The sequence below is a fragment of the Apteryx rowi genome, unplaced genomic scaffold, assembly GCF_003343035.1.
Source record: "Apteryx rowi isolate R43461 unplaced genomic scaffold, aptRow1 scaffold_554, whole genome shotgun sequence".
Taxonomy (NCBI): domain Eukaryota; kingdom Metazoa; phylum Chordata; class Aves; order Apterygiformes; family Apterygidae; genus Apteryx; species Apteryx rowi.
Window position 1 is genome coordinate 105,734 of NW_020450821.1, and position 27,450 is coordinate 133,183.

General features: G+C 41.9%; 1 protein-coding gene across 9 annotated transcripts in view; it reads right to left on the minus strand.

Moving 5' to 3' along the window:
- Nucleotides 1-27,450, minus strand: part of ACACA (acetyl-CoA carboxylase alpha) — a 148,388-nt gene that overhangs the window by 103,241 nt on the left and 17,697 nt on the right. For all 9 annotated transcript variants that reach the window (XM_026081554.1, XM_026081553.1, XM_026081552.1 and 6 more), the window contains exons 4-25: nucleotides 24,698-24,830; nucleotides 23,909-24,047; nucleotides 22,925-23,034; nucleotides 22,382-22,463; nucleotides 20,803-20,901; nucleotides 20,103-20,209; nucleotides 19,210-19,320; nucleotides 17,797-18,006; nucleotides 17,054-17,224; nucleotides 13,823-13,984; nucleotides 13,013-13,176; nucleotides 12,010-12,160; nucleotides 11,349-11,452; nucleotides 10,364-10,445; nucleotides 8,991-9,136; nucleotides 7,157-7,307; nucleotides 5,651-5,785; nucleotides 4,756-4,902; nucleotides 4,040-4,228; nucleotides 3,166-3,266; nucleotides 2,398-2,486; nucleotides 724-848 (exon numbers count right to left, since the gene is read on the minus strand). In XM_026081554.1, the coding sequence (XP_025937339.1) occupies nucleotides 724-848; nucleotides 2,398-2,486; nucleotides 3,166-3,266; nucleotides 4,040-4,228; nucleotides 4,756-4,902; nucleotides 5,651-5,785; nucleotides 7,157-7,307; nucleotides 8,991-9,136; nucleotides 10,364-10,445; nucleotides 11,349-11,452; nucleotides 12,010-12,160; nucleotides 13,013-13,176; nucleotides 13,823-13,984; nucleotides 17,054-17,224; nucleotides 17,797-18,006; nucleotides 19,210-19,320; nucleotides 20,103-20,209; nucleotides 20,803-20,901; nucleotides 22,382-22,463; nucleotides 22,925-23,034; nucleotides 23,909-24,047; nucleotides 24,698-24,830 (2,908 nt within the window). The remainder of the gene's footprint in view (nucleotides 1-723; nucleotides 849-2,397; nucleotides 2,487-3,165; nucleotides 3,267-4,039; nucleotides 4,229-4,755; nucleotides 4,903-5,650; nucleotides 5,786-7,156; nucleotides 7,308-8,990; nucleotides 9,137-10,363; nucleotides 10,446-11,348; nucleotides 11,453-12,009; nucleotides 12,161-13,012; nucleotides 13,177-13,822; nucleotides 13,985-17,053; nucleotides 17,225-17,796; nucleotides 18,007-19,209; nucleotides 19,321-20,102; nucleotides 20,210-20,802; nucleotides 20,902-22,381; nucleotides 22,464-22,924; nucleotides 23,035-23,908; nucleotides 24,048-24,697; nucleotides 24,831-27,450) is intronic.

Below are 27,450 nucleotides of genomic sequence, written 5' to 3' on the forward strand. Positions count from 1 at the left end.
GCACCACTGCAGACCGAAAAAGAGGCTTTCTGAGCTTAGTGCCACGGAGAGACTAAGAGAGCAACTGCTGAGCCTATGGACCAGGCCAGGGCTCATCAAGGAAGAGCAGGTAAAACCCCTGAGTGATCTCCATATGAGCTGGCCATTCACTGTCAGGAACCCACCCTTGATTAATAATGAGGGATCATAAAAATGTTGGTATTATAGCATTATTACCACAAAAAACACCTGCTTTTTGTGCTGGTAGCATATTATTTTACCTTCCAACAAAGCAACTCCCGTTTGAGTATCATGAGCTAAAGATAGGATCTCTCTGCAACCCCTGAAGACTAAGAAGCAAAATAAAACAAGTACAGAGACACAGCCCAGGGTCTAGAAGTCAGCCTTTAGCACCCTCCCAATGTAAGAGTTAAGTCAGCATTCTCATTTCCCCACAGACATTCACAAATCACTTGCATAATTAGCCTTCATGGCAATCCAATAGGCAATCAATGCAGGGCAGCCATGAACCAGAAGGTGCACAAAAACCGAGCTGAACAGTATGTTCTGGGTCCCCTCTAACACAGGGCTTAGGTGCCCTAACAAGAAACTCCACACTGCTGCTTCTGCAGCTAGAAGACTAACATCTCTAAGGCCAAAAGCTGTCAGTTTGGTACCTTTCAAAGCATCAATCATACATCTACATGGAGAAGCAAATTTCTAGAGTACCAATAGACAACTTACAATGAGCATGGTAACAAGCAGGTTCTTCTTGGTGACCTGAGCATGTGAGAAGATGTAGTTCAAAACAGCATTCATATCACTTTTATTCTCTTCCCGAAGGGCAAAGACACACTTGTCATAGTGACCTGCAATCAGAAATACACATTTCAAACTCCACACCTGAGTGTCATGCAATGCCTGTGACTGGACTTTTTTTTTTTTTTTTTTTTTTTTTTTTAAACTAACACACACATTTGTTGACAATCTACTTTGCATGATTCACATAATCAATTCTGGGATAGAAGCATTGCCCCCTGTGGCCCCCTCCCCTGACAAATTTTGATTTAAGAATCCTCCTGTTATTCACTTTTAACAGTTCCAATGCCAGACAGCTCCTTTGTTAACAATACAGAAAGAGGAGTGGTGAGCACAGTCTCTTTCATTCAAATGACAACCAGAAAAAAACAATAGCAAAAAGACCTGCACCATCCTCTGCTACCATCAAATTGAAGTGGAAATGAATCTGCAGTACTATTACACTGGTGCATGTATAGGGACAGAAGGAAAGAGAAGTAGAGCAGAATCTGAATTACCTGTATGAATTAGAACCTCAGAATTAGCTAGTGATTCATTGCCATCTTGTGCCTGCACACAGCAGTGCAATGCATTTATTTCAATTCTCACTTTCAGGCTGAGGTCTGAGCCTTGTTTTTATGAACACTGAAAAGTTTCCTCGTATTTTACAGCAGTTGCAATTAACTCAGTGATTTTTTTTTTTAATTGCACTTGATTTTCTTACTACAGAATTCAATAAGCAGGCAAGGTAGAACTAAACAAGTAGTAGGATAAATTTAAACAGTTTTTCTGATTCAAATTTTTCTTCAGATGCTCAGAAATCAGCATATAAAAATCAAGGTTCAAATAGGAAGCTTTTATACGTAGAACATGTAAGATGGAGAACTCTTTAGCTGTGAGCCACTGCTGACAGAGTCAAAGTAAAGGAAAGCAAAGGAGAACAGCTTCATCTGTGATCTAGAACATGCAAAGAGCAAATAGTCTGGCTAAGCCTTAAAGAGCTCAGTAACACACTAGAAACTGCAGCACAAAGAAACACATAATGCAGTGATACTGTCTTTTAACTCCAGGTCATACAGAAGTCCTCGCTTACAGAATTTGAAGTAATTTTAAAAACCCAGTGTAGTGATACAGGCAGAACATGTCCCAAACTTAGACCTCGCTACAAGATATAAGGAACAGGAAGGTTATCAGGAACTCACATAGTAGCTATTCTTTCAAAGATTTACAGAGAAAAGGAGCATTCCCAGACTAAAAAGGAATCAGAGTCATATTAAGAGATTTAAACTGCGGACAAGAGGGCACAGGATGTGAAAGAAGAGAGATATACCAACAGTGGACAAACTGCAGAACAGGCAACTTTTGGGTTGAGTTTGTCATCTGCTGGTTCAAACCAATGACACACAAGTATTCTGAGCATTCTTACCATGAAAGCTCAAATTGGACACCAACTCCTCTACCAGAAAAAGGATTGGACTGAGTAGCCCTTTAAAAAAAACCTGTGTGGCTTAGCCTCACCATAAAGGTGGCCTAATCTTGCTTGAAGGGGGTTCACGTGGACCTTCGGGACCAAGAGTGGTTCTTTCAGAAATCGAACGCGTGATGTACTTAGTCACTTACCATGCTGAAACTGAGTCTCCACCTTTAGATACTGACGGAGCAGATCCATCACCACTGCTTTCATGTGACCCCGAATACCACTCCGGTACCTGCAGAAGCAAATAGGTCAAACCTAGCATTGAGTGCAACTGTCACTGTCCTGCTTCTGAAGACCTGCAAGTGAATAACACTCAACATGAGTGGCAGGAGGAGCCTGCTTGCCTATGGACACAAGTGCACCCGATTCTGAAAACCACTGGACAACCCCTGCAACCACAGCGAATACATAACCTCTGCCATTACTAATGTGGGTCAGCATGGCAAATGTTTTGCAGCAAAACATTCTTGTTCTTCCCAAAATATTCAAAACTCTAAAAGCTGAGAGGAGTGATACACACCAGCTGCTCGATGAAATGGCCAACATGGGATCAGTATCAGGACAGAGGTTAAATCTGTATTTCATAAGGCAAAGGGGAAAAAGAGGAAGGATCTGTACCTGTACTTCACACATGCAGCAAGGACAGGCAATTCCATGAGCCACATACATATGGCCCCCCTTCACTGCTGACTTCTCTGAAGGAGGTATGCAGGTTTATTCCCAGTGGTTTAGAGTTCGAGTGTGACAAAACTGGTCTACCCAAAGCAAGCAGCCTTGGGTCTTTCAGGCAGAAGGGAGAGAGAGAGAGAGAGAGAGAGAGAGAGAGAGAGAGAGAGAGAGAGAGAGAGAGAGAGAGAGGGGGGGGGGAAGACACAAAAGGAATTATGGGACCCCCCCTGAAAACTGCTCACCTCTGTACAAGCTGCACAATGCTCTGGGTGTTCATGAAGAAGACCTCACGCTCTGATTTGCGGTTTAAAGTGGCTGCATGGCTATCCAAGATATTGGCAATCTGAAAGAGAACAGTCACATGACAGTTTCAGTCCTGGATGGAAAGATCTTGCCAACCACACCCACAGATGAGGGCTTCCAGACAGACCAGAGCAGAGTTCCAGCAAACTCCAAAAAAGGCTAAAGTCAAACTGTTACGGAAGGCAGTCACCTGACAAAACCACAAAACTTGATGCACCATATCATATATTAGGGAAATAATCTTCTAATGTCTTATAGCCATCAGCACATGCAAAATGCTGGAACTGATCCAGAAACAACTTTAAGGGAAGGAAAGAGTGGTCCTTCACAACATGCAACAATATGGATGACAGGTCTCTTCCCAATCAATCATTCTTGCTTTCTATTCAGAAACACTCTGTTGAATTAGAGAACATCTAACAATCTTGGAACCTGATCAGGCCTCCCTTTGTTGCAACCACTCTTTTTTAAGGTTATGTTGACTCTGCAAATATCACTGCAGCATATGCACCAACCAAAAGCAAGTAAATAAATGCCCACAAGGCACTACAATGCTATGATTAAACTGCTTCTAATTCCCAAGCTAGCTTGTTTAAAGCTATACTGAACAGGGAACACATACCCTGCACCACAGATACAGAAGGTAAATATTTAAGCTCAAGTGATATAGGCAAGCATCTTTCATCATGAAGATCCAGGGGTCGAATGCACCTTTCAGGTTCAACTAATCTCCAGATAATTTAAAGGAGTCTTCTTTCTCTCTGCCCCAACACAATCCAATTTTTCTTCCTCTATGTAAGTGTGGTTGATCACCTGTTGGCTGGGAAATTGGCAAAGGACTGATGTGATGTTGCTAGCATACTGGGCCATCTCCTTCTTGATGGACTTCTCCACATTGGGCGGTATTCGTCCAGAAACACTGGTCATGATGTCCTGAAGTTCCAGAAGAGGCAAAGATGGATCTCTCAGTGTCTTCATGAGTCGCTCAACCCAGCCTTTCACCTAGAGACAAGTTGGTGTAAAGACAAGTATGAGGAAAGAATAAGCAGCAAGAAGAGAAAAAGGAAAGGCAATTCAGTGAGGCCTTCTTTAACACTGTTGCTCATGCAACTAGTCTGGAGACTAGAAGAGAGGGTTGTGGTAGATGTCAAAGCTGCTGTGTCATCCTTCACCAACAACTGGCTCAGTCATCCACATTCTTTTCTGCTTCCTCCAGCACTTCTTCCACAGCTGGCTATGGAGACAGCTCACACCTACAAGGCTGCAGGCACAAGCAGTAAAGGTTGAATTTAACTCCTTGTCTTTGGCTTTGTTTTGGGCGTCACAGGTGGGACTCTCCCATTTTACTCCCTGGTGAGACTGACTGTGAGCAAATCTGAGAAAGAAAACTGAGACCAGCTGGTACTAGCAGGGCAATATAGCCTCCAGCCCTGATTCTTGGACCTCTGGCTTTGACATGCAAATTGGCTGATCTTATCTTGTACAGGAAGAATATTTGCTTTCCCTCTGAAACAGTAAGTAACCAGTACCTTGCTGCTGAAGTAGGGCTCTGGCAGGCAGTATCCATTCATCACATTGACCAGGTTATCTAGGACATAATGGAAAACGCGATGGAGTTTCTCGCCTCGAAGTGCTGTGCTCTGGATCTGCGGCAAGGCACCCGTGTGCAGCTCAGCCTGGAAACACAAACACCACAGTAAGCGTCACCAACCCTCCTACATGGCACCAGCAGGGAGAATCCCACTTCTTTCCTCTAGTTTTCACTTTTGAATGGAGACTCAGGCTTAACCTGGAGGAATTCAGGGTAGAAAGATGTGAGTGAGAGAGACAGAGAGAGAAACATACCTTTTTACTAGAAGAACAACAGATTATTTTCCACCACCACCAGCTACACTCCAGCCTACCATCTCTAATGAAATATCTCTGTTTGCCTTTCACCTTAAAAAGATCTATGTCCTAGACTACTTTTTTTTCTTCTTCTCTCTCCAGATTTGCTACAATGGCTTCCACAGTGCCTGACACTCTTGGAGCTGGGATATCTATTCCTATCCTCCAGAAGAGGATCACTTAAGCAAAGAAGAATCCATAACAAAAAGAAGTCATGGAAGTAAAAGAAACATACATTGAAAAAAGCAGAGAAAAAGATCTGACCAACTGCCAATATCTTATCTAGAGAGCCATGCACCCATAACAGTACTGAGGTAAGAAGGGAACAAGAGTGGTACACAAGCTTAGTCTATCAGTCAGTCGGAGACAGAGACATCCTTGCAGTCCCCCTCTGAAACAAACAAGTGATAAAGCAACAATTCCAGCATGATGCACAAATCTGAAATTGGTTAAACAATTTGGACCATCTTGTACCACTCTCAGCATCACTACCCAATTAAAAACGCAAAAACATCAGTCCTTCCTGCAACTTCTTACCTGCTGAACCCTGCTGGGATCATCCAGCTGGAGCTTGGCAATGACACAGCCTGGATCCAGCACTGCTCCAGGGCGTTTGACATAATGGATGCAGCCCGATTCTCCTACTGTTAGCGTCATCACCATCTTCATCACCTGCAGCAAGGAAAACACGTTACACACGCAGCTTCCATGTTCCTCAAATGGTTCTAGCTTTACGAGTTAGCAGCTGATAGCCTACCACAGACCTCAGTGAGCACCTGGATGAGCACCTTTTGCAGTCAGGCTTCCTCAGAGGCTTAAAAGCACACACTTAGGCTGGGAATGAAATCCCAGACACTGAAGTGAATGGCAGAACAAACTACTAGACCACAAAATTAGCACAGCAGGAAGCCATCATCAGGAATGTCACCTGCTCTATATTGCTTGGACACACAGGTACACATGAAGGTCCCACATTCAACACAATCAACAAAGCAGATACAATTTATTGCTGCAGCTGCTGCACTCTAAGGGCTAGAAACAGGAGAGTCACTCAAAAAAAAAAAATACAGCAACACACTAGCTTTTAATGGCGGTAATTTGGTTTACCTTCTAGAGGTCACAGATCTCTGAGTGCTGTTCACAAATAGGGATGCTTCCTTAGTTCAAAGATGGAAGCTCTTGCCTTTGGAGGAGAAGGGTTGGGCTTGGGGGGAGGCAGTCTAGTTTTACCACTGCCGTAGCATACAGCACAACTGGGAACACTGTAATTGAGTAGATGGTTCTTTCTCAGCCATGACTCTGCTATAGCGTAAAAGCACTTACGTAAAATATCTAGATTTCTGGTTTGGTATCCTTCTCCTACGCGCTCTAACTGGTTTAATTGCCCCTCTGCCAACACACCCTCCCCTCCCTCAAATCTGTTTTGAGCGTTGTACTCCTACACAACCCCTCATCCTTTCCTCACAGTGTTGCAGGAATTGCTCATCTGCCTCCTCCTCTCTAAGAGTTAAGTAATTGCCAAGGGAGAAGTGAGGAGTGACACTTATTTTCAGCTTAACTCATGTGATCAACCTGATAAATAATCAAGCAGTCAGAGAATTCTTAATCTGTTACTTAACCCTAGCATGTAACTCTGCTTCTAAGTCTCTGTTAGTGCCAAGCAGTGGTCTACAGATAGAAGGCCTTTTTCACCACAGCTGGAAGACACAGTACACATGGATCACACTCTTCTTTGCTATCTCTTGCAGTAAGATGGTCACCATAGTCCCACTGCTGAGAAGTTTTGCTTATCACTTGCTACAGTCATTAACACTCCAATTTCAGCTGTTAAATAATTCCTCTTCCCCCATCCAATCATTCTGATTGCTGATTCCTCATTAGTCCAGTTAAAGATGCAGATAAAATTTAGAAAGGAAATACCGTGAAATATTCCACACCCTCAATTCCCAGTTCCAAAGCACTTCAACTTTCTTTTTCTCCCCAGCTTTGTTCCTGGGCAGATTTGGCATCAGCAGCCAACTCAGTCCTTGGAGACTCTCTTACCTCTATTTCTGCAAAGCATTGGCCTGAAAACACATGTCCCCCATCCTCCACAACATACTGGATAAGCTTTCCAGCTGAAGGTGAGCGCAGTATAGAGGGATCATTCTCCTTTTCAAACACACAGGTCTTGTTACCTATAGTGATGCGGTACCTAGGAAAGAACAGGACAAATCAGTACAACAAAATTCCTTGTGGAAAGCATGGGAAGGGGAAATCCATTCTCTTGCCCTATTCCACTTCAAAACAAAAACACCACAACCAGCTCTGAGCTGAATGGTATGGACCTGCATATGAAAATTCAGATTAATCATATCAAAACACACACGCACACACATGTGCGTGCACTCACACACACACTCACACAAAACGCATTCACAAAACTGTCCACCTCATGCAAAATCCTCATGTTTGCAGAGCAAAGCTGAAAAGAGCAAGACACACCCATGCAGTAAACCAAGAGGTTGAGATTTTATAGCATCTTCCAACATAAAAAGTTACCAAAGCTCTTTTTGAGCTCCTGACCAGATTCACCACATTTGGCACAGAAAACAACCAGCAGAGGGGGCAAAGTGATTTAAATTCCAATAGCTGGAGATTTACTGACATTATGGCTATGATCCCTGCAGGGAATAATGAGGGAACAGTAAATCTTGTATCTGTTTCTAGGTAAGCTGTAGAGTTTCAAGGATTTTAAAGATTTTAAGATTTTAAGAGTAAGTTGGAAACTATCTAACAGGAATGGCTTAGGAACAGTTGTGCCTACACTGGGCAGGAAAGGACTCAAAGTCCTTTCTTGACCTGTTCATCTTGCTAGTGGAGCTAGACTTCAGACTAGTCACTAGTCTAGTGCCACTCAATGTCATTTACTTTCCTGGACAGGTTAGTACCCATGTCAGTCATCATTTTACAGAAATGCAACAAAGGGTCCACAGGCATGAGTTTGCATCTGAACACAGGCTCCCTCATCCTGTATTTTTGTTAGGTTATCATCGTTATGGTATCATTATGCTCTCATGGCACACTTAAAAATAATCTAAACGGATACCTACCATTTTAGACTCCCTTGGAAAAGTTAATTCAATATGTAAGTATCTAAACCAGGAAACATTTTCACGTCCCAAGCCATCAAATTTGGCATAAAATTTTGCAACTTGCCTTAGTCTATTAGGATGAAACTGTGTTGGGCTTTTCAAGATTTACCCTTTAAAAGAATTCTTGAAATTACAATATAGTTAAGACTTACCCACCAACCTCAGTAAATACATATTCTGGTTTTCACTTTCATGCATTTCATCCCATTGAGTCAAGCACTCAGCATCCCATAAGCAGTAATGAAACCTCAGAAGACCAAGGTCTCCAACAACATCTTTCAAATTGCCCAGCCTAGGGTCATGGAAGCAACAATGACTTCTCACATTTTCACAGAAATTGCAAGTCAATCCAAAGACCACAGCCAAGAGAAATGGGAATCTAGACTACAGTTTACCTAAGCAACCTGAAAAAAAAAAATCAATCTGACCAGCTGAATGGTCAACAGAATACTAGGTCCCTTTTACAGATGAACAGATATAATCCAAAATGGCACTTTTAAAGAGCCAGAAAAAGAATATGAACTCCCTATTGGTATATGATCAGATCTTTCTTCTAGTACCACCAGCATTTGTCCTTCAGATGAAGGCAACTTCTCCCTTCAAACTCATCTGTAATGATACATCTAGTAACCTTTTCCTAGGAGAGAATTCTTTTCCCAGGTGATCTTTGGGAACCATAAGATTACAAGTACACCTCATTTTGGCATGTATTTAAGGGTTAAACAGCCTTTTCAGGTTGCTACCTGTCCACTTCTTCTTTCATGTAGGTAGTATAGCTGCTGCCATCATAAGACAAGAGCAGTCCTCCATCACTCAGTCGGTGCACATCAACTTCCACACAGGAGCTGTTCATGACCACCACATAGGAATTGGGAGACTGCCGGGTCACCTGCAGATCCACAAGAATGGGAGGCATCATATAAAGCAAACATGACATTGATACTACCTTGGCTGCCATAACACGCAGATAGTTCTCCAAGCCTTGCAACAGTAATAATTAAAAGGCCAAGAAATGAGCCATTTGTTTTCAACTTAGATGGAAAAAACAATGTCAAAAAAAAACTTGGGATCGCAAAACCAAGCATTTAGCAGTCAAGAGATGCCAGAACTAAGGTTGTCCATGAACCTTGATTAAGTCCTCTCACATTTATGCATTAATAGTACAGGTTTGATTACACAATCATATACTGCTTCTTCACCCTGATCTGGGTACAAGTCACAGTTGTGTACTGAAGAAAGTGCTCATCTGAGTTCCTGCATCATCTCCTGCAGCAGTAAAAAAAATTGCAAAATGAAGGAGATCACATGAAAAGAGAGAGACATTGTCTCACAGAGAAAGCAGCTAAGTTCTCCCTGAAGAAATGCATACTATCATGGTCTCTGACACAGAGCTCCCATCTGAAGTTGGGTTAAATCACTTAAAGCACACTTTTAAACTTGCGTTCATTGCCTCTCTATTCCTCGTTGAAGGGAGGCCAAGATAAAGTGGAATCTGACATGCAGAAGTGCAGAGAACTTATAGCTGCAAAAAATATTATATGATCATGTCATCAAAACTTCAGCATAATAAATTTGCTTAAAGGAAGACAATTAAGATTGCACAGGCAACATTAAGTCTACTATTTCCTAACTTTTGTATGCTTGATTTTGCAACCTTTAAGCAATATTTCTAACATTGTTTTTGGCATGTAGCGATGAAAAGTAAAACTAAAAGGAAAAATTGCTATAAATTCTGTCATGCTGATGACATTGGGCTAGATCAGCCAACATGGTAGATTCACACATTCAGAAGCATCAACAGAAAATTTCAGGCAATTAACAGGCAGTAGTCTTTTCCCATAATACAGTATTTTTTTTTTAAACCACCTACAGAATAGGTAACCCTGAAAGATTAAAACGTTTAGAGATACAAAGAGATACTGCAATACAAAGAAGTGACAGAGTATCACCGTAAGTGAGATTGTAGCTGGATTTCTCAACCCCAAACAGAGAAAAACTCTGCACAGTTTAATTCCATTAATTACATCTATTACAAGGATTAGGCCAGAGCAGCACGCAAACAAGCATTTCCATCTAGCAGCAGGAAGAGGATGGGTTTCCACAGAATATATCATACCTTCAGCACATACTTCCGTCCTTCGTAGATGAGTTCCACATCCACAGTATTTAGCAGGGTATGAGCAGGCAGGACTTGGCCCCTAAAAGAGAAATAAAGAACAAAACTTGTTTTCCAGAAGCCATCAAATGGCCATCAGGGGCCAGAGGAGGTTTAAAGATGCATGCAAAAATAACGAAACCACTAGCAGAGAGATGGAGTAGGCCCATAAACCATCTCTCCTTAGGAGAGGTAGGTATCACTTTGATAAAGCCAGCCTATCCGTCTCCATCCACATAGATCTGCTCTCCCCTCTCCTATATTCACCCACTTTCCCCCTATAGATGATTCAGCAAAAGAACATCACRGACCGAGTTACAGAACTTGTTGCATGACTTAACACAGCAATAAAGCAGCTTTTCCATCTACAACCCCATTTACAGGATGGGCTCACCTACAGGACATTTAGGGGAAGAGCTCAGTTAAGAACAAACTTGCCTGATCATACCARGTTTAGCCTGACTTGAGTGTTATGAATGGTCTTCTTACAGTGCCTGCTATAGTTTAAAGCCAGCAGGAATGCAAGAGGCTTTCCTAAGTACTAGTGGAAAACATCCAATTTGGAAAATTACATCAAGTTTGGAAGATTACATCCATCTTCAAAACAGGAGGAACACAATACACAGTGACTCAAGACTCCCTAATGTTGCCCTGGCAGCACAGAGCGAGAGAATGAACTTCACATTTCTGGGCCGTTTTCTGCCAAAACTGCCAGTGATCAAACCAATCTKTGCAAACAGCAGGGGATATTTTGGGGACGCACACGGGTATCTGCCAGTTTTCTTGGGCCAGTAGCTAAACAGCTTCCTGGGGCCAGAGAACAGCCAGCAGATACTGGCCAGCTCTGTACGTTTCTGGATTGTGCTGCATTTGAACAAAACTTGGAAACCAAAATCAGATTACCATCTGCTTGTCAGCCATCTGACAGACCAGCTTGCAATTTTACCTTTCCAAAGAGTGCAGGAAGTTGGAGACACTGTTTCGGAAGCTCACGTCAGCYACATGCAGAGCCCCACACACCACTCCGAGGATGGTATCTGGCCTTTCCGCCTAGAAAGAAAGAGTACATAACACAGGGAAAACCTTACTCATTCTCATACACAATTACATCTCTCTTCGCTTCAGTCCATTATGGACATCCACTTGAAGAATCAGTCTCAGCTCTATTTCTGGTTCAAGGCAAACCTCCTTTAAAGTTAAATTGTTGTAGCATCCATGCAAACACTATACCAAAACAATCACTTCTGTAATTGCTTAAAATAAACACACTTTAAATTTTTTTTCTTCCATAACCAAATCCTGAGGCTCCACATACATTTCACCATCACCTGTCCCAAACYGCAAGCCAAAAATACTAGCCTCAATTCTCATTTACATTAAAGTGCTTTTATGACCAGCTTTAAGACCACTTTCCCCTGACAAAATGATGACCAGAGACTTTTGATATAATAAGAATCAAGTCCAGGGAAAATGTTTCYTTTCCAAGTGATAAGAGGAAATTAACCACTCCTAAATCCTTGTCCTCCAGCAACCAGCAAGCACCAAGCTTTCCTCCCCACCCARCTCAATCTCTCCAATTTGTAGTCCTGTAAAGCAAGAAGCYGCACCTGCACTTTCTCAGCAATGAGCCGATCCAACCAGCCAGTGTCAATGCGGTTCTGCTGGAAGCTTTCTGTTTCCAACAGTTTAATCAAGTACTCAACAGTGGTTCGGAAATCCCCTCGGATGGACAGCTCCTTCAAAGCCACCACCATGTTTCTGAAAGAGAAAAAATACCTATTATTTGTCCCATACTAAYAGCAACATGGAACCTAGTAAGTCCAGATAGTTCCCCATGAGACAACTCCCTCTGGAAAAAACAGTATGAAGGTAATAGTAGAAGAGCATAYGCACTGGAGCAAGATCCTATATAACTTGCTTAAGAATGAAAGAATATTGGTTTCTTTCAATCTGCTCCTGGGATGAACCAGAAAAAGTCAGCCAGCACCAGCTATGAGATCAGGAGTTCCCATTATTACTATCATCTAAGCGCCTACCACATGCATACACAGATGTAAACATAACAAAGACAGACATGGTCTCYATCCCATCCAGCACACAGCAGAGGAAAGGCTCTGCATGAAAAAAGATAAACAGGTGTGACAGTCTTGTCTTATGATCTGATGCTACAACGTTCCAGGCCACATGAAGACAACTCAGTGGTTTATAAGGAATTGGCATATCAAGGTACCAATGTTGTTCCTGTTAGAAGCCTTCCACATGAAAGTTTTCAAAARGGGATTTCAACGCAAGAGTAGCTTTATCATACTCAAGCAGCAGGCATACAAAGCAGTGATGAAAGCGAAAAGAAAAAAATAAAGAGAAGTGGGGAGAGAGAAGAAGAAAAGAAAGGAAAAAAAAAAGGTAGAAACGTAGGTGTAACCCACTGGTACTGCTTAGGCAAGACAGAATGAGAAGTGTGGCCATGACGTGGAAAGCAAGGCGAAGAGAAGGAGACTTCTCTTAAAACTCTTGTAGAAGTAAGGAGTCTGGTTTTATCCACAACACTTTGGACCAAAGAGGACCAAAGCAAGCAACTTCCAAAGTTCTAGCACTTTTCCAACTACTTACGAGATGGCTTCTTCTCGATTCTCTCCCCAAGAAAAGCAGTGACCAAACTGAGAATCAGCAAATTCATGAAGCCCTCCTGCTGCAGCAACACTGAAATAGCCCCAGACATTCTTATTGCTGCGGAAATTCAGTTCTTGAACTGTACCAGAACTGGGTTTAAATCCCTGTAAAGACAGAAAGACATTGCTATACATCTTAAAGGAAAAGTAAATAATCCAGAATTAGGGAAGTAATTGGAGCTGTGAAAGCTAAAGCACCTCTTTGTGCTGCAACGTAATATACATTAGCTAAATTCAGGCTGAATTTGTACCGAGTTGGAGACATCCAAGRAAAAACTCTGTACTGCAGGAAATAACGCAAGGCGTTCAGTGCCAAAGTACCAGCATGGTTCTAGGAAATACAACAATGTAGGAACTGTTGTAGTTGAGAAACTATAGGAAACTGAAGTCCTTAGCTTTTGTGAGGTCAATAACATCTCAGCAGCTAATCATGACCATGTGTATGGGGAACAATCAACTCACAACAGAAAGAATTCATAATCCTATGGCAGAGTCACAAGCTACTACATCCAGAGAAGGTGGGGAGGCAAAGGACTGCTGGTCATAAAGACACAGTACAATACACCTGTGTCAGTGCATCTGCTTCTTGTCTCTAACCATAGTCTACAGAACAGCCAAGGAAGTAAGATAAGGGAGGAATCTTCTAAATTTGCTGCCAAACTTTTCAGGATCAGTAGCAGGGACTGAACCTAGGAGTAAGGCTTGGGATTATCAGAGTGTAATCAGGAACTACAGAATTTAAAACACTTACCTCATCGGGATTCTCACTGGTGATACGTGCCGCAATGACATGGCCACGTGGACAGGGGACATGGGCCGAATTATCAAAATCAATAGGTACATCTCCCCATGGAGAAACACCATACATCATTCGGATATCCTTGATCCTGTGGAGGGGAATYCCCATGGCAATCTAGAGAAAAAAATATATATATATTAACCACTGTTAGCTAAGTTGCTCTCCTCACAGAGAATACATCTTCCTTGAAGGAAGAATTCCACCAGTTCCCCATAGAAGTTGATGCTGCAGTTCTAGGCTAGCTAACAAGCATGCCTGTTTTCTTATGCGAGCTTTTTCCATTGACACATCTTGGAACATTCATATGACTCAGGCCAGCTGAACTGAGTGTAAAATCCACCTCGAGCCYTTCTGCTAGTATTTTCCATTGCCTGTTTATAAGGCTTCAGAGAAGGCCAGCTAATGTTAGGTCAGCTGAGGCTGGGCACGCATTARACCTGTTAAAAATATACTAAGGTCCTAGTGAGACAGACGGCCTTTAACTGGTGGTAGGAGACCTTTGTGGAATTTCACAACTATAAATTGCAAAACTTGCAGATCTGGCTGCTAACTGTATCCTTATGGGATAAAATCCCAATTGTTCTGTTCATTAGCTGGATTTTTTTTTATTTKTTGTTTCTAAACAGCTACGGTTCAAAAAGGCTGAAGTTTAGCTCAGTCATTTCCTTCAGCTGACTATTAGCCAGATACCAATGGGATTCTCAGGTAAAAGAAAGACCAAACTGGTTACAATATCAACACACCCTTCTATGAGATTCTATTTAGCAACTGCAATATGGAAGAAGAGCACCCAATGAGGAGAGCATCTGATCAGTTACAAAACTCTGGATGCCCGGCAGACACAGATACAGAGCTACTGCAATAACCTGATGAGATCACACTCAGTTCAAAGCCACATAGCCGCCTGACGAAACAAAGAAGATCTCGCTCCTCTTGTGTGCTGAAACAAGGTGACCATGGTCTTGACTGGTAGCAATTGAACCAGGGATCTCTAGAGTAAGAGAAATCATGATATGCCTGCCAGGCAGAGGGAGCTGTATGCCAGAGCACTTATGGCCTGAAAACATCTCACTGTTCAAGCTTCTAAGCTCCTAAGGGATCATACGCTCTTCAAGCCCGCAGTCATTGGAAGTTGCTCATTATTGAACAGTAACATCTTTTGACAGTGTCTTAGGTGGCAGAGCTGAGAAAGCTGCTGCTTTCCAAACCTAAAGCAAATTACTCCAAAGGTTAAGCAAGAAAACAATTTCACCATTCGTGAGATTTCCACTAAGTCAGCATAGTGAATTCAGCCACAGCTGCAAGAAGCACAGTGATGGCTGACAAACTGCACTATGGACGTGCAAGCAGCTACTTTTCCCATGCAATGCCCAGCAGGACAAGGCCTACCATAATTTGGAATTTTTCTTATGAGGACTGATGCAACCTAGTTCCTGTGAAATCTGTGCTTTGAGGACAGGGAAGAGGAATCGCCTGCAATAGAGTCTGTAGGGCACTAGACTCAATTTGATGGCATTTCTTGGTCTCCGCACTGCACAGACACATCTTGCAGTTTCAGGAAAGGCAAGGCTATCGGGGCAGAAATTCAAAATAAGAAAGGGGAAAGTAAGTTAGATTAGCAGAGCTACCAGTTTCAAACACTCCTGTAACGAACTGTTAGCCAAGAGCAGTGTACAAGACACTTGAGTTCAACATTTTGTTTCCTCTACTGTCTACCCAATAAACTTCAAAATGTGAACACCAGGAAGAAGGAAGAATAGGAAGAAGCAAGCAAGAGGGTAGGAATGGGAGGGCTGAGAAAAAGTAGGGGACATGGCAGCAGAAAAGCACCTAGAGTCCCCACTGTGGTGTAAGACAGAAGTAGAGAGGAGGGAAGAGGACCGAGGCATTCAATCTTAGATGGAAAAGGTTGGGGGCTGCAGGAGATGGAATGGCAGCATACAGTGAGTTTGGGGGGAGACACAAGGGACAGATGGAGCCACAGCACATACAAAAAACTCTTTCTACAGAATCCATGAAAGATTCCTCTGTTATTTTTAGGATCAGAACAGCAACAAAAGACCTGCTGGTTCATATAAAGTATGATTGTCACTCACTGTGACAATCTCCCCTTGAACAAGGCAAAAATCAAGACGTACCTAATCAAATACCTAATTATTAGGCACAAATCCTATGCTGCAGAAAGATTAAAGGGCAGGAACATCAGCCAGGAAGAGGAAGCATCTGCTATACATGAGGGGTTGGAAAAGTTGAAGTAATTGCCCTGGAAGTCAAGAACTGCAAATCAAAACCAAAAAGACCAAAGTCGCTCTCCTGAACTTCAAGCAACTGGTAAACTTGCTGAAAGATTAAAAAAACCCAAAAACAACAACAACAAAAAACTGTCTGTTCTTCCCCCCCCGCCCTTTGCTACTGGAGACGCTGGGAATAGACCATCCTCCCTTGGAGGCACTGGAGTGGGCGATACACTGCTCAAACCTGGCAGAGCATTTGATTGCTCTGCTAGGCTCAGAAGCCAACTCCTTTGACAAAAGAATTTCAGAGCTTAAAGTTGAACTATTCACAACCAAAGCTTGTTAGGACAGGCTTTTTACATACAACCCTCTCCTAACTCAGTTTTCCTGCCTCCCATTTTATTTCTCTACTGCTTGCCTTCACACTCCCTTTAAGTAAAGCTCTCCCTGAATGATCTAGGAGGAACAACTGGAGAAGAACCTCTCTTTGCCTTTCAAATCAGAGAAGGCCACACAGTAGAACTGTAACTTAGTGAAACAGTCATAATGGAAGGGTAGAATATTTTGGAACACAAGTTTTGCTCCAGCCACAGAAAATGAATCCCCAGCTGGGAGATACCTGAACAGGCTTTATAGTTGTTGGGGTTTTTTGTGGGGGAGTTATACCAGCAGACACAAAAATATCACCTATCCGCACATTTCGTAGAGCTCTCTAATACTCTCTGTACATTCTCTTCCCTATCAGTACCTACATCTAGTCATCTGCATAGTGCTAGCACATGATCTGGTTCTAACACTGAACYCCGGCAGTGACTCAGACTAGAGTCCAGCCCCCTCGTCTACTAAGGCTTCAGCAGAACAGGTTTTTCATGCTCAGACCTCTACAGTATCCCACATTTTGAGTGCCTCTAAAAGCCTCCAGAAGCATGGGGTCTGGGTCCCCACTCACCTGAAGCTGTGCTGCAGGCAGATTAACATCAGCTACCATCTCTGTGCAGGGGTGCTCCACTTGCAGTCGAGGATTCAACTCCAGAAAGTAGAAACTGCCATCCTGGCTGTACAGGTATTCCACAGTGCCCGCACTCACATACCCCACCATTTTGGCAAGCTTCACCGCACACTAGGATACAGGACGAAAGAGTATTTGATTTTCAGGTCCCACGGTCAGTTACCTACGCTCTATCCATCCACCCCACCTACTTCAGACTTTTTCATTGGCATTCTGAAGCGGCCAAAAGGTTGCAACAGGCACAAGGAGAACTGCTCAAAGAAAACACATGGCAGGAGTTTTGTTTTGCATTGGTATTTCATTTATACTACAGAGGGCAGGGTTTGAAGTAAATATTTACAATACTCAGCATTAGAAAATTTACACAACTCCTGCAGGTTGCTGTAAATATGACTGCACACATTTAAAACACACTTCCCTCCTGTTTTTAAAGTGCAAGCATTTTTGAACAAGCTCTACAGTTGTTTGTCAGCACATGGTGGACTGAATCAGTTTTGGAAATGTCAGCATTTGCCTGCATAAAGTAATTTAAGACACAATCCTATATTGCTCTTTTAAAAGATTCAATAATGCAACATTAGTGGCAACATCAAAAAAAAAAAAAAAGAAAAAAAAAAAGCCTGGCTGTTTCTGGAGTCTCTGGAGTCTCACAAGGAAAAGCAAGCTCTCAGAGCCACTCTCACCTGCTCCATGTGCTCAAACACCACGGAAGTCGCAATAGAAGCAGGTGCTTCCTCAATAATCTTCTGGTGCCTGCGCTGCACGGAGCAATCCCGGCCGAAGAGCGAGATGGCATTGCCATACTGATCCGCCAGAATCTGCACCTCCAGGTGACGGGACTGTTTGGCTAGTCTCATTACAAAGATGGGCGAGCCTGGGACTTCAGCTTGAACCTATAGCAGAGACAGCAAGATGCAAACCAACTTCCTCTCCCCTTCTGACATTAGCCTAAAATCCTTTCCTCAGCCATCTTTCTGGAAAAGACTATTACAACAGTAAACTATTAGCACAGTCTTGCCTGTACTACCAAATATGTCATACTCTTAGTCCCCCCAGACAAAAGTAGAACCATAAAAAGCTTTTAAAAAAAGCATTAATAAACTGAATTGAATAAATCATCATTCTGAGAAGACTAGAAAATACCAGCCTACAGACAGAGAAAATGAGACAGAGGAAGTGATCAACATGCTCAAAATAAAACATCCAGGGCATTACAAAGCTGAGGGCTGCTCCCAAGCCACAGCTGCAAGTCCATCCCCTCTCGCTTTTAAATGCTGCTCCCAGGAAATAATATTGAAGGCTAAAAATGATTTTTCTAGGCAAGTTTTATGTGAGCTTTATGCTAAGGGAGAATCAAACATAGCAAAAACTTTCCAAAAACAATCTACTCCAGAAACATTCTACAGATCTGTCACATCCTAATAAAAAGGTTTTGTTCCTTAGGTAGTTCAGAGATCATTAAGAAATGACAAAGGGATGGCAGCAGGTAAAAGAAACTCAGTATCATTTGCTACAGTGTGGAGATCAGATTGGAGCACAGAAACAAAGGGAAAACAAGTCCAGAAGGGCTAATACAGCCCATGCTACCTCGCCCACACATACTCAGCAGTACTGCAATACTGCTACTTCATATAAATGGACAGATTGTTTTTTTGGAAACAACTGTCTTAGCTGCAATCACCCAAGCTCATTTTCCAAAGAATGAACATCCATAATATTTCCCCTGGGCCAGTATAATTACCATGCAGCTTCTATTATCTCAGATTTCCTAAATAATCCATAAACTAAAGGCGGCTCATGTTCTAGCTACACTGCAAATGCCCACAATTATCGGGGAAAAAAAAAATGCTAGAATTTGGTTTTTATTCAGCATCTCCCATGATGTTTTGGCATTTGACAACTGTTTTGGATAGGAAAATGTACTGAAATTCTAGCAAAACACAAAGCAAAGAAAGCAAGAACTCATGTTTCAGAGCAGCTAGACAGGTCCTGACATGATACACTCTTTTTCAGTTCCTTACTGTTTCCCACACAGTGCTCTCAGATCCACCCTGAACATCTAAAACAACAAAACACAAATGAATGGGGAAAATTACCTGTCTAAATAGGTTGGGGAAGTCATCTGCATTGTTAACTTTCCTAATTCCTTTTCCTCCTCCTCCTTCAGAGGCCTTGATCATGACAGGGTAACCAACCTCCTCAGCAGCCTGACCAAAAGGGACAGAAAAACATGGGTATGTACAAAAAGTTCACAGAAGCAAGTTGAAGAGATCATCATTTCTCTGTTGATTCATGTTCTCCACCTCCTCTGACTTTTTCTAGTCAGCAACCTAGACATGTATCAGATAGAGACCAAATATCCCAGTTTGAGATAGCTGGAAAAATCAGGGAACATTTGCTGCCACTGTAGTAATTTTTTGACTATGGAGAACTCTAACGTCTTGAAGCGATCACCAAATCTTTCATCAGCACCTCACATGCATAAAATTTATAAACTCATAGAAAAGCTTTGGGATAACACAGAAAGTGATTAAGCTGGAAAACATGGCCAAATCATACATTCCTTCCCCTCTTCACAAAGAAAAATTCCCTAACCCTGTATTGTGCCAGGAATATTTCTTATTCTATTCCTCAAAGAAGGAAAAAAAAAAAAAAAAATCAAGAAAAGATAAAAGCAAGTGTGAGGTCATGGATCTTTATTAAAAACACCTTCTTCCTGCATTAAGCAAGAATCAGAAGAGAGCCCTTAACGAAGGACAATTCCGTTTCCTTATTTTGTTTCTTTCTCCTAAATCTCACCTACTTCTGCATGCAGGCTGGGTCCAAAGATGATATGTGAAAGATAACTTCCAAGTTTCCAAGACTGAGTTCTGTGAGGCAGACAGTCTAGCCCCAGAATGCACTCCCTTTAGAAGTATATTAGAGCGGCTAGCTCTCAAAGTGTGCAAGCAGCAGGACCTTAAATAGTTCCCAAGTATTGGTCACCTACCCGCAGTCCATCATCTACGTCTTTCACATAACCTTTTTCATATAGTTCCTGAGGAACATTCAAGATACGCTTCTGGAAATCATTTTCCTGCCAGTCCACTCGAAGACCTGAAATACAAGCAGTATCTTCTAGCTCACTCTGCTGCAAGGCACGGTGAGAACTCACATGTCAGACACTGGTGAAACAAAGAGCAATCTTAATTCTATAAGGAGCTAGTCTGGAAGCATTTACAAAAGAGGATGCAGGATGTAAGCAGATGGTCTGTTTTCTGGGGGGCAGATATTTTCATCTGGAAACCAACAACAGCTATATCCTCCTCCATTTACCCTGTGCAATTCTGAGAAAAAAAAGTTATTTACAGTCTTTTGAAACTGAATAGAGCTTCTGTAGCAGCAGACTACTGGCTGTATGCTCCAAAACTAGATGCTATATGCTAGAAAAGTAGAGACTACAGAAATACCAGATATTACTACTGTACAGTTAGACTAAAAGCATGATAAGGGCATGTAAATGTTGCCTGACATATCCATATATATTTTAGTCACTATGTCTAAGCCTTGGATAATGGAAGTTTAAATCCCTAAAGAGATGGGACACATCCAACAGGAGACCTTTCTGTGCACAGATGCTTCCTAAACATTAGGTTTGTCAAAGAAAAAGGTTATAATGATCTTAATACAAAGGAGAATTTCCTTCTTACCACTGCCACTCCAAGGAAGAGTTGGGATGCCTGCAGTCTGAGCCACTATTGATGAAGCAATTTTATCTCCTAAAGCCCACATTGCTTGGCTTGGAGGACCTGCAAAGAGCAAGAACAGCTCAGGAAAAAGATGCAATATATCAAACTCCAGGGAAATGCCAACAGGTCTGATTTGGGTTCCATGCAAGAGGCATAAATAACCACTCTTAGAAGGGCTGCTACATGCCACACTCCAACTTGTATAGATCAACATTTCTGAACTGAAACCAAGAACATTAACTATGTCAGCCAGGAAACTAAAATCAGACAGGCTAGAGTACTTTTTTGACCAAGATGGAAGAAAAGGCAATTGAATACTACAGCAATGCAACCACAGGCACATCACAGTAGCTTCTATGACTGTTAACTGCCCATCCTGTTAAAGAACAGGCTTGGCACACTCAAAGCTCAAGCACCAGCATCTGTCCATACATTCCTCCTCAAGCTGAGTCTGCTCTCAAAGAGATGACAGGAACTAGCAATAGGCATTAAGTGCATACATCTCATTCTACTGAAATAATAATTCAATGCCCTGATTTTACTAGAAATTTGGCTTGCATAGGACTGTAGCATATGACTGGTAAGAGATTTAAACTGGAATTGAAATGCAGCTTTTAAATTCACCCCTCTTCAAAAATACTTTTGCAGCTACAGGTCAAGTCATTACAGAGAAAAACATCTACTGCAAGTCAGAACATGATACAACTATCCCCCAAGCTGAAGACTATGTTCAGACTTTTATCACAGGACCACCTTCAGTTTTAAACACAGCACAGGTCCAAAACCTTACCCCAGTCTTTAAATCCATGTGCATCAGAAGATGAGGCTTATTCTATCACACAGCTCCAGCCTTTGGTTAAATGTATTGCTAACTAAACAACAAGCTTTGTGTACTGTCCTCTTTAAATTAACCACAGGGACGCTCAGCTTTTAAAACAATCTACTTTACAAAATTAGGAGAGATTTGTGTTAGATAACAATATTCAAAGACATGTTGGAGAACTTGCCACTCCTCCCACAGAAGGACTATTTCACAGGACATGTCCAAACCTTACCCACGCGTACTCTCCATGAAGAGACATACCACCATTTAGCAGAAACTGTGGAAAACACTACTATAAAAAGCAAGCATGTCTAAACACTTGCAACATCTAGATTAGACTTTGTTCATGTCTCTTTCCTAACAGAAGCTAGTGAAAGGCTCTACAGCATTTATTTACAATCCCTATGGAAAAGAATCAAGGGATTAGGTTGCCCACACTTGTTTTCCAGTCCCAGCCCCTTATTGAGCAAAATCCTATATAATACTTTGGGTCTATTCTAACGTAGCTTTGTTAGTCTCAATTAATGGAAACAGACTACCTCGTCAGGCAGCATATTCTGTTCCTCTGAGTACTGCAAAGAACATATCATCTATCTTGTGCTCCTAAACTATGTATCATGGCTCTATTTTAGATTCTCAATTTTCTATCCAAAACCACTTATTTTAAAATAAGGACTCAGCTGCGTTAGGCATAAGGTCAGAAGTAAGTATTCTCACCCATGAAAGCAATTCCATTTTTGTGGAGTAGCTCTGGTAGTTTAGGGTTCTCAGAGGCATGGCCCCAGCCAGCCCATACAGCCTGCAGAAGAACATAACATAATTCACTCTTTGTTTTAGTAAAACAAGCAAGAAGAAATATAAACCATATTGATAACGTCAAGTCTTTCTTTTCCCCACTGAACAGAAAACAGTCTCATAACATTCATAAGCCAGACCAGCCTCCTGTATTACATGGTATGCTTAGTTCAGTGGGCCGCACAGTGTACTGCAGCTTGCAGACAGGTTCTCAAAGACGACTACTAAAGTTAGTTCCTGAAGAGGAGCTAAGGGCAGGGAAGTGATGGATACCCTTCTACCTCCTGCAAATATTCACACTGGGAAATCTGCTGTATCCTAATATTTATTGCCTTTCGGTGCTAGTATAGGTTTGTGAGTTCCATTTCTTTGGCCTGTCTTTTTCCCAAGATACAGCTCCTTATTTAAGGAGAGGACTGCTTAGTGCTACCTCTTGATTTGAAAACTATTTTTGGCACTTTTCACCTGCACTGGAATCCGTTTAGCAATATCAAGAATGAGTTCCACATTTGCATAGTTGTTGTTGTTTGGTCCTCCTGGAACTGGGACGTAGTGATCTGCCATTTTAATGTACTCTGCAAACACAAAGGAGATCACATTTAGATTGCAAATTACTTAATGGTACTTGTCCAAAACTCTCTAGATCTATGCTATGAGCAAATCCTAAAGTCTATATCCAGTTTTCCTTCATTGAGAAATTCACGACAGGAGTCCAACAACATTTGCTACATAATTAAATATCTAAAGCATACAATTAGCCTTTTGTCCTGAAAGCACTTTATAGAAATATTCGTTCTTACATTATTCAAACATTCCTGGAAAGTAGTTCAGATTTATCTCTCATTTTAAGATTGCTTTTCTTTCACCCTCTTTTAGCCAAGGTCATACTGACAGTCAGAATGACATCCAAGAAACACACTTCCCAGCTCTCCCTCCAAATTGGGGATCACAGTCCTCACATTTCCTGCCTATAACCAGACCACTGTAACTCCAGAAGAACATTTGGCCAAAAAATTATTATTTACAGCTAAGTAAAAACACTTAAACAGTTATGATACATGAACAAGAGCTTAACACTCAGTATCTAAGGCACATTCAGGTTATCTCAAAAGCCTACTGAAAGTAAGTACTTGCTAAAGTATATAAATGCTTATAGATTGTAAGCAAGCATGCAGAATCAAACCAAACTGTGTCTAAGATGAAAATATTCCAGTCAGATCTGGAAAAGGTTTCAAATTAATAGCTGATACAAGATTACCTGCCTGGTGCTTTGTATGCCTTTCAGTTTCAAATGAAAGTGTTTAATCTCAGTGGTACATGGTACCATTGAATGGTACATAGCACCACAGAATGGTAAAAAGTGTGGTGGACACACTTCTTGCACTCCTGTGTGCACACAGCTCTGTGCAAGCAGAAGGTCGTGCATCTTTGCTAGTCTTTACAACTCACCTGCATTTGCTTTCAGATCCTCAGGAGTCACCATGACAACAAATCTGATCGCCCGCTCATTTCGAAACATCTCATAGGACCAGCGTCGGATGGATCTCATGCATTTCACTGCTGCAATCCCATTATTTGCTATCAGGACCTGAAGATATTAGAAGCAGGGAGGAGACAGGGTCTAAATGACACAAAACACTAAACAGCAATGAAAATATTTGTTTTCTCTGCAGACTCTTTCATCGACTCTTTCGGTTGCAGTTTTGTTAGACAGCTTTTAGTTCAACAAGAGCACTCCATGCCCCATCAGTCAACTCAGAAATCAGCTCTTGCTTGACCCTAAAGACTTTAATGTAACATGCTTTGTTTTAAAGAGCAGAAGGGAACATTAGAAGATGCATAATGAGCAGCCATATCTTTCTATACCTGAAATGAGTACCTGACAACCCATAAAAAGAGACCTCATCCATTAAATGATTATATAGTCTCTGAATACATTTTTTAGTTTTGTCCAGTCTACGTTTTTTACATTTATAAATCCTCTTGTATCAGCAGAAGTGCTCTAGTTCACTCAGATTTTTTTCTCATCACACCAAGCTAAAGTAATGTGATGTTTATCTATCACGTTTACAATAAAATGAAAAGAGAATGATTATGGGCAGAACTACAACTTTCAAGTTCAGGAATATTAATATTTTTGATATCTGCAGTGTATAGCCTTGTACTGCAGGGAAGCCATAGCTCAAGGGAAAGGAACAAGAACGCAACATGCTACGGTCAGAAACGTCAGCAGCTTACCTTTTCAATAACTTTATTCCCTCCAAAACGAGTAACAAACTCTGCTGGAGAAGCCACAGTGAAATCCCGCTGTAGGTCAACTTTCTTCCTGTCCCGGCCCTGTTTTACAAGGTGTAAACCGGACATACTGGGCCTAAGGAAATTGGGGGGGGGACAGAAAAGAGCAACTTGGCTGACTCCAAAGCAGATGTACATGAATAGAGCAGCATATGTGAAAAATTTGTAAGCTTCCCCGCGACCATATTGCCCAACAAGACAAGCAGGATTATTCCCTGACTCCAGCTCACCATGGCCTTCTCCTGAGCTTTTAGAGGGATGACTTTGTTTTGTCTAACTATCCTTCAGTTATCTCACTGTGAGCAAAAGCCAGTCTCTGGAGAAATTCTGGTTATGCTAATATATAAAGAGGTAAAAATGCATTAACTGCATATTACTGTCCCACATCAAACAGTTGAGCTAACAAAGCCCCATCACATTGCTTTCAATTCATCTAGAAAAGCTGAGAAACRACAACAACGTTTTCTGGCTTTGGTAAGACAATCTACTAAGATCAGACTCTACAAGGAAAACCTATTTGAGAATCACAGCAGATAAGTCTCCAGTTGTAAATGAGAGACCCTACTACCTCCGTTTACTCAAAAGCATTTTCCATGGATTTTCCATTATCCAGTCTTTAATAACAACATCACTTCTTCAGAAGTTCTGAGAGCTAGAGGACAAATTCATCACGTTACAGCAAAAGCCATTCTTGTGTCCAACAAGACCAACTGCGTGCTCTGCCACTGTCTGTCTGCATGGAAATGGGACAGTCACTTCCCTTTCTGGACTTCCTCAGAAGTAAAACACGGACAAATCAGCCCTTGCTTCTGCAAGTAATACAGGATTTGATAGCATTTACAAAGCTGGAATGTGAGAGAAAATACAAAAGCAAAAACTCTTTACACTATCTGCCTACTGTAGTGCAGCTTGACAGGGACAATAAAAATAGTTGCTTTTTATTTTAAAGCCACTGAAACTTTACCTCTCAGGTCACCCTGTTGTTTACCAGCTTTTTTTTTTTTAATTGCAACTAGCGTGCTTTTCTTAACAGGTTCTTTCTCCACAAACACATTGATGCAAAATCCTTCCCTCCAAACCTTTCTGCAGGAGGACAGACATTACTAAATGAGTATTAGGAAGGTATTTCAAGAATTACTTAATGCTTTGCAGAGGCGCATACCCTAGGAGGGTCAGTGCCATGTGAGTAGCTGTGTAACTAGCTGTGTCTGTCCCCACTAGCCACTCGTGCCCTGCATCCATGGGAAACACAGCCACCACCTCTGGCCTGGTCAGCTGCTGAAGGGCTGATACCATTGAGCAACTCCACTGGGAACTGGGAYGAGACGGGCAGAAAATGAGCAGAATTGCTGGGGCAGGAAGGGAAACAAACCCAAGGACAAACCACATACAACATCTAGAGGTCTGCTTTTGAACACGGCCAGGAAATCGAGGTAGCCCGAGAGCTGTATCCGCTAGGTTTACTGCCCTGTAAGGAGGTTTGGAGCATCCTGGCTTGAATAAGCCGCTGTYAGAGGTACTTGATAACAGCCTGCGAAGAAACACACAGATTCCCCTTCAAGTTCCCCTCATAAACAGCCTGCAGATATAATAAAGATTTGTCTAGCTGGAATGAAGACCCTCTTTAACTGTTCATCACAAGCACGGTAACGCCACAGACCAGTACTTTGGCTAAAAAGCTTCCTAGTACTAGCTACAGTTCATTCTGGGCTTCTGTATCTGGTTTAAAAACAGACTTTTCTCTTACTAGTCTTTCCTGTTAATTTTTACAGTACTAACAAGACTATGCTGCGCTTTGCAAGACACATTAATGAACAGGATCTTGATTCAGATCAACCAAAACAACATATCTGAAAAGATATATGCCAAATCCTGGTATAACCAACCAAGAACTGTACTAGAAAGGAAAGGTGATCTTTCAGGTAAGGCAAGATCAGCATCCAGATCCGACCGTAAAGGCATGTTTATCTACCGCAGACAGAATGAAGGGGATATTCCCTTCCTCCTCTCCTTTGTGCATGCCATCTACTTTGGCTGAAAGGTCCCGCTGAAGTGGGGCCCTGACTTTTGTGAAGACTTCCAGAATAGTAAGAAAGCATAGTTGCAGCATTTGAAATTCAGGTCCAACATTCTGCATTAACACGTCAACCTATCTCACGCACACATGAGATATTCCCATGACAAGTGATCTTGCTGGTGAAGAGCCTTAAGTAATGACAGTCTTGCAAGGAAAGCAAATTTTGAGTGAAAACCTGTTCTAAGCACAGTGAGAGAGACCTTGAAGCCATCCACAAAGCCAAGAGTGGGAGAAATAAAGGTAACAGACAGGAGAAACAAGAGTAAGATGGTGATTTTCAAAAAAAGCCATAAATAAGCCAGACAGATGAACATCTCCCAGTGACACTGTATGACATTTAAAAGTAAAAGAATGTCTGTACCAGGTCAAACCAAAGTATATCCAGCCTAGTAACGTGTCCCAGAGAATGCTGCTAGCTGATGCCCAGGGAAGGGCACAAGAACAAGTTACGTGGGTGGGTACTTCCGCTGCATACTTTCCCTTCTTCCAGGGAGTTGCACTTCAGAGACGGTATCGTACTTAACATTTGCCCCTATCAGCAAGGGTTTACTAACTGCTATTTGAAAATCCCCGCCCAGAAATTTAAGCACAGGGCCAACAGCCAAGAAAGAGAGGAAAG